At 38.8% G+C, this 9,421-nt stretch overlaps 2 protein-coding genes across 3 annotated transcripts in view; one reads left to right on the top strand and one right to left on the bottom strand.

Moving 5' to 3' along the window:
- The first annotated feature begins 725 nt into the window (after positions 1-725).
- On the top strand, positions 726-6,597 carry mtg1 (mitochondrial ribosome-associated GTPase 1). 2 transcript variants are annotated; one of them, XM_085477829.1, is made up of 11 exons: positions 726-1,567; positions 1,692-1,756; positions 2,871-2,975; positions 3,055-3,141; positions 3,246-3,302; positions 3,666-3,756; positions 3,849-3,910; positions 3,996-4,092; positions 4,218-4,299; positions 4,401-4,513; positions 6,005-6,331. In XM_085477829.1, exons 1-11 carry the CDS (start codon positions 1,393-1,395, stop codon positions 6,247-6,249), a joined length of 1,179 nt encoding a protein of 392 aa, XP_085333955.1. In that variant the 5' UTR covers positions 726-1,392; the 3' UTR covers positions 6,250-6,331. The 2 variants fall into 2 exon arrangements, with proteins under 2 accessions (XP_085333955.1, XP_085333957.1); XM_085477831.1 differs by lacking the exon at positions 6,005-6,331 and adding an exon at positions 6,338-6,597 and having other exon boundaries at positions 739-1,567.
- Positions 6,534-9,421, bottom strand: part of sprn (shadow of prion protein) — a 9,510-nt gene continuing 6,622 nt past the window's right edge. Inside the window, exon 2 of the mRNA XM_085477832.1 lies at positions 6,534-8,232. Coding sequence (XP_085333958.1) covers positions 7,765-8,232 — 468 coding nt within the window. The 3' untranslated portion in view covers positions 6,534-7,764. The remainder of the gene's footprint in view (positions 8,233-9,421) is intronic.

Raw genomic sequence — 9,421 nt, forward strand, 5'->3', positions numbered from 1 at the left:
AGATATAATATGTCACATAGGACCCTTTAATAGTTATTCCTTTAATAGTTATTCAACAGTCCTTAGAGACTGTTTGAGATATAATGTGTCACATGTAACCCTTTTGGATGATACCCAACAATTTTGAAGCAGAAACATTTTTTCAGTGACAAGATATAGGCGGCAATCACTTTTTGGCAGGTTGGAAATTGCATATTATCAGTTTTATCGTTCCCTTAATGGTTATTCAGCAGTTCTAAGGGACTAATTGAGATATAATATGTCACATAGGACCCTTCAGAATGACATGCAGCAAGTTTGAAGCAGAAATAGTATTTCATTGACAAGATATAGGCCACAATCACTTTTTGGCAGGTTGAAAATGACATATTATCGGTATTAATGTTCTTTTAAAAGTTTTTCAGCAGTTCTTGGAGAGTGTTTGAGATATAATATGTCACATAGGACCCTTCTGAATGACATCCACCAAGTTTGAAGCAGAAACATTGTTTCAGTGACAAGATATAGGCCACAATCACTTTTTGGCAGGCTGAAAATGGCATATTATCAATGTTAATGTTCCTTTACAGGTTATCCAGCAGTTCTAAGGGACTGTTTGAGATGTAATATTTGACATATGACCCTTCTGAATGACATCCGCCAAGTTTGAAGCAGAAATATTGTTTCAGTGACAAGTTATAGTCCACAATCACTTTTTGGCAGGTCGAAAATGGCATATTATCAGTTTTATTGTTCCTGTACAAGTTATTCAGCAGTTCTTGGAGAGTTTTGGGGATATAATATATCACATGTAGCCCCTCTGGAATATATCCAACAAGTTTGAAGCCGAAATATTGTTTCAGTGACAAGTTATAGGCCACAATCACTTTTTGGTAGCGCTAAAATGCCATGTTCTCAGTCGTTATTCTGAACAAACAAGAAAGAGTCATGGTGATACTGGTACAATAGGTCTTTATTGTTTTAACTACTATTCGACAGTCTTATAACAAATATGAACAACGAGAGTAGACATACTAAACCTGTAGGCATTAATTATTCCATCGTGATGCGTGTAGTCATTCGTGACTGCGCTACACACTGAAAGCAACCTTCTGATAAGTGTCATAATTCGGTTACAAGAAACGTTAAAGCTCCATAAATGCATACCTTTGCCTAATAACAAAGGCATAAATGTGTTTGGGTTTTTTCCCCCCACGTTATATCAGTTGCACGGAAGTAGCTGGCAACGCAAGTAATCCGCGCGCTGCAGCTTTAAGCAGCTGCGCGCGCTCCCGCGGACGGCAATCAGTTTCTGGCAGACAATCACTTTTTGGCACAACACCGGAACAAAAAAAAGCTTGACGGCAGATTCGAGTCGGGATGTAAACAGTGAGACACATGTCTGTTTAGTGCATGCAGTTGAGTCAAAGTAAGTGTTCTCTTAAAGCAAATGAAGGACGGTGGATATATATTTGGGTAAATAGCATGAAACTGTACCAGGCACTCCGTCATGTCGACAAGTTCAGAACCGTTTTCGACTTTGGCGGACGGGAAGTGGCTCACTGGTTCCCCGGACACATGGCTAAAGGTGACAGCTTCGGCTTTACATTGGCTCTAAAGTGTGGTTTATGGTGCTTTTGAAAATGCGGGTAATCTGGTGTTCGAGGTCATTTCTTGGTCACATAGTTGCTGAAATAATTTGTTCTTTGTAGGACTAAAACAGATGAGAGCCAACCTGAAGAGTGTGGACTGCATCATAGAAATACACGATGCCAGAATATCCTTTTTATTATATTACACCATAAAACAGTATCATCTTTTAAATAAAAAACAAACAGTGGTGTATTTAATTGTATCAAAATTCCAATAAAAACCGTATTTTCTGGAGGGTGCTGCATGATGCCAGCTGTCATAGCTTTTATTGTTGATATTTGGACATTATTCCGTGTTATTTTGTTAACCAATACCTTAATAATCGATGAGAGATTTTGGCATATTTTTAGGGTGAAAAATCTTTTATATTGGTGTAATTTTAATTTTAAGCCTGAATATTTTTATTTATAAAAAGCCCTTACCTCTACCTAAAGTACCTCTGCAACATCAGCGGATATGATGGGTTATGATTATATGTATAGATAATCTATACACTCTTAAAAACAAATTATTTTATAGACAACATAGCAACATAGCTTTGACAACAATTAAGCTTTGACTTTGAAATGGGGAAAAATGGTGTATATAGGTAGTGAGTTTTTTTCTATTTTTGATTTTCTTAAATATATTGAAGGACAGCAGACAAGGTCACATAAGAAAAAAGAGCAAATTGATATAAACATTAACAGTGTATATGGATTTTATCACCCTTTTTAATCCTTAAGAGAAACTCTTAAGAATAAGAACATTTTGTGCAAAAGGTACTCTATGCACCATGTTAACATTTTCATTGTAGAAGCGACTTTTTTAAGGCACGGCAGGAAAATAAAACAGGAAAGAAAAAAGCACATTGGTTTGTGATTCGGAGTAACCTTTTAAACTTTACTTAAAGAAAGAGCTACAGGAGAGACAGAGAGTTTTCACTATTATGCCAATAAACATGGTGCATAGTTGTGAAAATAGAAGGTGCATCACTGTGAACTGATCTGGGAGATGCACATGAGCTGATTTTAAAAAAATATATATTTATCTATGCAAGATTTTGGCAAGATAACAACTAAATTATGTAGAAAGTGGTTTAGTTTAGTTCAGAGCTTGTTTACCACCTGAGCAAGACAGGTGTTTCTAGTCCTCTACTAAGTACTCCACGTGTGTTCTGAATTTCAAAAATAGCATGTGGTCAGGTGATAATTTAAAACTGCGGGAGCCCTGTGATGTTAATCCTTAACTTTAAAAACATCCCATTCTCTGGAAGAAACCCGGTGTTTCAGGACACACTGAGTGCCAAACCACATTTGCTAATTCTCAACAAGATGGACCTCGCTGATCTGTCCAACAAGCAGGTACAAATTCTTGCAGCAGCTTTGGCAGAGTCGCATGTCAGCAGCATTTTACTGTACTACAGCTACATTTACTCTGCAGAGAATCCTGAAGAAGCTAGAAAAAGAAGGGATGACACATGTTCTCTTCACAGACTGCTTAAAGCAGAGAGACCACAACATCAAAAAGGTAGAAAAACATTTTACTGTTTGCAGCCATTTCCTACACAGCTAAAAAAGTTGCAAAAGTTATGAGCACAGATGTGCAAACTAATTCTGTCTTCTTTTCTTTAGCTGGTGCCAAAGGTGATGGATATTATTGCAAGCAAACCACGCTTTAACCGAGAGGAGGTACATTCAGTCTGGACGGTTAAACTATATTGTTTTAGTGCTCTGTGGCAGAGAACATATATCCTCACTGCTTCTATACAACCTCAAATTCAATTTCTTGCACAAGATATGAGGTATGTCCAGAAAAAGTGCCACAAAACTATAGAAATTGCACTCATATCCTCACCATGCTGTGAGTTTTGCCTATTAAATAATGACACGTCCCTCCTTATTGGCTATCTTAGTCTTTAAGCTACAAATATGGAAGCAAATTGCTCACCAGTGTCTTCTATGTTGAAGAAATTAGTTTTCTTTTAATGTTACATTTTCCTACTTCATTGATTTTATTTAAAATGCAACCACATTAACGTGTTAAACTTTCAGATTACAAATTACTGCCTGATGGTGATTGGAGTGCCCAATGTTGGGAAGTCGTCTCTTATTAACTCGTTGAGAAGAACAAATCTAAAAAAGGGTAAATGCAGAAAAGTTGTGGATTGATTTGAAGATTTCAGTATAACTTTCACCTCCTCATTAACGAGTGTTGCACTTGTACACTAATTTCAGGTCGTGCATCTCGAGTAGGTGGGGAACCAGGAATAACCAAAGCGGTCCTAACTAAAATTCAGGTGTGTGTGGAGAATGCGTTTGCCTTTGTTTGTGTTTTGATGGTCTGATCAACCATCCAGTATTTATAACTGCTGCTGTCCTCAGGTGTGTGAGCGACCCATAATGTACCTGTTAGACACACCTGGAGTCTTGCCTCCTAAAATTGAGAGTGTTGAAACAGGCATGAAGCTGGCCTTATGTGGTATGCAGATTTTTTTTCTCCCTAACATAATTATTGTCAGTTTGTATATATGATAAAATTATTTTTTTCCAAATAGTTGGATTTCTTGTTTATACAGAATGATTTGAAAATCTGTTTTTCTCCAGGAACTATACTGGACCATTTAGTGGGTGAAGACATCATTGCTGACTACTTACTCTATTCTCTGAACAGGCTAGGAAAGTTCAGGTGGAATTTTTCTTTCTCCTATTTTGTGTTCATGTGCATTTTTTATTTTTTTTATTTAGCTTTCTCTTGAATGTTTACTGTAAAGATGTGTTTGTGTGCAGTTATGTGGACAAATATGATCTCCAAGAGCCTAGTGACGACATCCAGCATGTCCTCAAACGCATTGCTGTAAAACTTGGAAAAACTCAGCGGGTCAAAGCGATTACTGGAGTGGGTAAGACACTGCTCATCCTATGCATACAACTGCTCTGTACAGTGTAATTAATGATTTATTTATCAGTGATTTGGTTTTATTTATTTGCTTTTTGACTGGGAACAAAATTGATGCCACTGCCTTGTCTGTGTTGCAAGCAAGCTTTGTAGTTTAGCATGAAGGCTTGAAATGGGGATAAAAAAAAAAAAAAGTCTGCAGGCAGGAGCTTTAAATAGATATTTTTTATATATATTTAAAAGTAAAGTAAAGAAAAAAATCTTACTATTCCTAAAAAATAAAAGTGACTGCTTATATGCAACTGGCCATTTCCTTAGTTACTATTACTGGGTCAAGATCTGAAGACTGTGGGTCACCGCGTGGTCTTCTGCAACTGTAGCCCATCTGCTTCAACATTTCATGTGATGTGTGTTCAACATTCCTTGAGTTACTGCTGCCTTCCTGTCAGCTCAAAGCAGCCTGACCACTCTTCTCTGGCATCAACAAAAGCATTTTCACCCAAAGAACTGCCACTCACTATTTTCCCTTTTTCTGGCCATTCTCTGTAAACCTTGGAGATGGCCGTGTGGCCATGTTCATTCTCAGTTTGAACTTTGGTAAGTGGTCTTGATCATGTCTGCATGCTTAAATGCATCAAGTGACTGGATGATCATATATTTGCTTTAATCAGCAGTTTAACCTACTGCAGTACCTTTTTTGAACTACTTGCCTTGGAGTCATTTTTGACCAGGACATGTCCTTCAACGCACATATTAAACAAATATGTAAGACTGCTTTCTTCCATTTGCGCAACATCTCTAAAATTAGAAATATCCTGTCTCAGAGTGACGCTGAAAAACTAGTTCATGCATTTATTACTTCCAGGCTGGACTACTGTAATTCATTATTATCAGGATGTCCAAAAAACTCACTGAAAAGCCTTCAGCTAATCCAAAATGCTGCAGCAACAGTCCTGACAGGGACTAGAAAGAGAGAGCATATTTCTCCTGTTTTGGCTTCCCTTCATTGGCTTCCTGTTAAATCCAGAATTGAATTCAAAATCCTGCTCCTCACATACAAGGTCTTAAATAATCAGGCCCCATCTTATCTTAATGACCTTGTAGTACCATATCACCCTATTAGAGCACTTCGCTCTCGCTCTGCAGGCCTTCTTGTTGTTCCTAGAGTATTTAAAAGTAGAATGGGAGGCAGAGCCTTCAGTTTTCAGGCCCCTCTTCTGTGGAACCAGCTTCCAGTTTGGATTCGGGAGACAGACACTATCTCTACTTTTAAGATTAGGCTTAAAACTTTCCTTTTTGCTAAAGCATATAGTTAGGGCTGGACCAGGTGACCCTGAATCCTCCCTTAGTTATGCTGCAATAGACTTAGGCTGCCGGGGGATTCCCATGATGCATTGAGTTTTTCCTTTCCAGTCACCTTTCTCACTCACTATGTATTAACAGACCTCTCTGCATTGAATCATATCTGTTATTAACCTCTGTCTCTCTTCCACAGCATGTCTTCTTTCCTGTCTTCCTTCTCTCACCCCAACCGGTCGCAGCAGATGGCCGCCCCTCCCTGAGCCTGGTTCTGCCGGAGGTTTCTTCCTGTTAAAAGGGAGTTTTTCCTTCCCACTGTCGCCAAAGTGCTTGCTCATAGGGGGTCATATGATTGTTGGGTTTTTCTCTGTATCTATGAAGCGCCTTGAGGCGACTTTTGTTGTGATTTGGCGCTATATAAATAAAATTGAATTGAATTGAATTGAATTGAATTCACGGGCAATCCTCATGGTTTGTTGCACTTTTCTCTTTTAACGGTTCAATCCCTTTTTTTCCTTGTCTCTTTCAGGAAATGTTACCATCACAATACCAAACTACACAGCAGCAGCATATGATTTCATAAGAGCCTTCAGGAAAGGAGAGCTGGGTCAAGTAATGCTCGACTGACCCGAGTCATTTTACCGACGATAACTAAAAACTGTTTCTGGATTTCTTCAAGAGCATATTAGTCTGTGTCTGCACTGACATGGTGCAGTTTTTTGGGCTTGTGGATAATGCAAAAAGTCACCAGACTCCTGTATGACTTGTAAATAAAAGACATTTATTAAATAGTCATTCTCAGTTTTGCTTGTAGGATACATGAGACAGATATCCAGGGTGGTGTAAACAGGATATTTATTGGCATAAAGACAGTGATAACAAACTCTTTAATTATTATGTACATCAGTGTAGCATATAATAGAGTGCACTTGTAAATGTGGAACAGTCTGTTGCTCCTGAGTGTCTTTTGTAGGTAGATAAATTTTTTTTTTTTTTGGAAGATGTAAACACCGTGAAAACCTTCCAGAGACACCGGTCGCTTTTGAGAACAGCGGTAGGTTTGCCTCTCATCCATGTCATGATCACAGATCTCAGATGAATTTCAGGTGTTATTAGAAAACAGTGAACTATTCAGAATGCAAAGACGATTGTGGAAAACTAGCTGTCCCAAAGCACAGCACTCTTACTTATTCTGTTATTTAAATTATTGTATAAAGAACGAAATTAAATGTGTTTCATTGGTTGAGTTTGGAAGCTGAACAAAAACACGTATTTTCCTCTGTAAAATAAATAAGTCCATATTTCAGAGAAAAATTACTAATACTGTTTGATTTCAGGGGTGAGAAAATGCTGGTGCCAGGTTCCTTTCAACTTAATAAATGTTATAAAGTAGCTGATAATCTGTACTGCCATATTTTAAATGAACTGCAGCAAGTCCAAACTTTATATTAATACACCGGTCTGCTTTTAAACACAGATAGATTCTCTCATTTGTACAGAGCTGCAGTACAGGTCACTTTTTATTTTGTGCATATTATTAAAAGTATATATTTTTTAAATTTGGCAGTAGTTAAAATTGGCAGAAAGCAGCTCGGTTAGACTCTGAAGAGTCATTGGCATTTTGCTGATATGTTCTTCAGTGAAATACCAAGATTTAAGCTTTAGGGGTGGAAATTGACAGTAGTTCTGTTATATATGCAGAGATGAAGTCTGAGAGGTGAAATGTCCCCATGAATACTAAGCTGGTAACGCAGCCTGTTGTTTGCCGGTTGGAAAAACTGTAAAAAGTACAGTACAGTGATGCTTTTGTCATTGTTTTGTTCTGCTCCTGTGTGGCCGCTCTAACTGGTCTTACCCGTGCAGGTTCCAGTCAGTCCTCTGCATTATAATCATAACCTGGATGGAACTTCGGTTCTAGATCCAATCACAAATGTATCCTACAAATCACCCAAATATCTACAGTATACTGTCCATCAAGAGTCCATATTTAGGAGAAAACATTGTGATAATGACAGAAACTACTTTAGAGAAAAAAGATCCATTTTGAGTAGAACCTGACATTAGAGCATCAAAGTAATTGGTCCTGTTGTAGTAATCCAGCTCTTCCTCAGAGTTGTCTGTGTTGCCGCGTCGGTAGGCAGATGCGTACCATTTATCTGCCGTTAACGCCACTGCTGCCCCTGCTGCTGCTGCACTTGCCACCCTCACCGGTGACGTCCGGCCGGCCACCCTGAAACGAGAGCGGGTCCCGCCGTAAGCGCCTCCTCCCCTGTAGGTCCCTGCTGTGGAGCTGCGGGAGGGTGACCCTCGAGAGGAGCCCCTGGACCCTCCACGTCCGCCTTTACACAGCGTGGGCTCAAACAGGAAGGCAGAGAGCAGGAGGCAAGTCCAGCATGTTGCAACCACCTGGTTCATCCCAGACATCTGTACAGGAAGAGGACACGATGGCACATCTTAAACCTTCCTTTGATGCAGTGGTCAAATAAGACTTAAAATATTTTGTCTGTTGTGCAAATATATAGGAAGTATTTGTCAATTTGCATAGTTTTAAGTTTGCATATACAGTCATCATGGTAATGTGGGTCTTTTAATGATTTCTTTGGGCTGCTCTTTTTCTAGACCACGGTGATCATACAGCATACATCTTTCATGACTTTAACCTCCTAGGACCTGGCGTCCACATATGTGGACATCACATTTTGGGTTATTTAGACCAAAATACTAAATCTTGCTCTACAAGGGCCTGATATCCACTTACACGAACATTATACTGCAACTGTTATATTGAAATTTTAAATGAATATCCTCATATGTGGCTCTCATTTATCTTAGAAACAAAAATAAGGGAAAATAAATCTGGTAATACTTTGGTTTTACATTCATCAGGTCCCAATCAGCCCAAATATCAAAGAGAAATTAAAAACGCATGCCATGGAAGAGTTTGGGACTTAGGAGGTTAAAAATGAAGAATTGGGTGCACAAGTTTTAGCTGATTTTGAATTTACTTTCATCCACACAGGGTCAAAATGATACATACAATATGTGCATACATACCCACTAATATTTTGTTAAATAAACCTTAGCAAGTTGCACCTCAACCAGATGCTTTTGGTAGCCATTAACAAGATTCTGGTATAATCATGGCTACATATTTGACCACTCTTGTTAGAAGAATTGGCAAACTTCAAAAAAAGGGTTGAGGTCAAGGCTTTGGGAAGGTCATTCCAGAAACGTAATGTTAGCCGGCTGTATCCATTACAAAAACAGTTTCTTCATTACTTCATCCACTTTGTGCAATGTACCAGTGCTGCTGGCAGCAAAACAGCCCCACAGCATGATGCTACCACCACCATGCTTGACAGCTCGTACAGTGTCCTTAGGTTTGAAAGACACATCTTTAGTCCTCCAAACATACCTCTTGTCATTGTGACCAAATGTCAATCTTTCTCTTGTCTGACCATAAACCTTTTTGTCAGAAGACATTTGACTTGTTGATGTGGGCAGCGAAAAATTTCAGTCAAGCTCAAAGGGGCTTCGTTCTTGGTCGGCACCATCTCAGTCCATGACAATGTCGTTTCACTGTGGACAGTGACACTGGTGATCTAGCAGTTTC

The sequence above is a fragment of the Copadichromis virginalis genome, linkage group LG13, assembly GCF_057382275.1.
Source record: "Copadichromis virginalis isolate Kocher_CV1m ecotype Utaka linkage group LG13, C_Virginalis_male_GT1.1, whole genome shotgun sequence".
Classification (NCBI taxonomy): Eukaryota; Metazoa; Chordata; class Actinopteri; order Cichliformes; family Cichlidae; genus Copadichromis; species Copadichromis virginalis.

Coding starts and splice junctions, on each gene's coding strand:
- mtg1 (XM_085477829.1), top strand. CDS start 1,393: ATGCAGTTGAGTCAAAGTAAGTGTTCTCTTAAAGCAAATGAAGGACGG. Junction 3,911..3,995: donor CGGTCCTAACTAAAATTCAG/GTGTGTGTGGAG, acceptor TGCTGTCCTCAG/GTGTGTGAGCGACCCATAAT. Junction 4,514..6,004: donor CAAAGCGATTACTGGAGTGG/GTAAGACACTGC, acceptor TCTCTTCCACAG/CATGTCTTCTTTCCTGTCTT.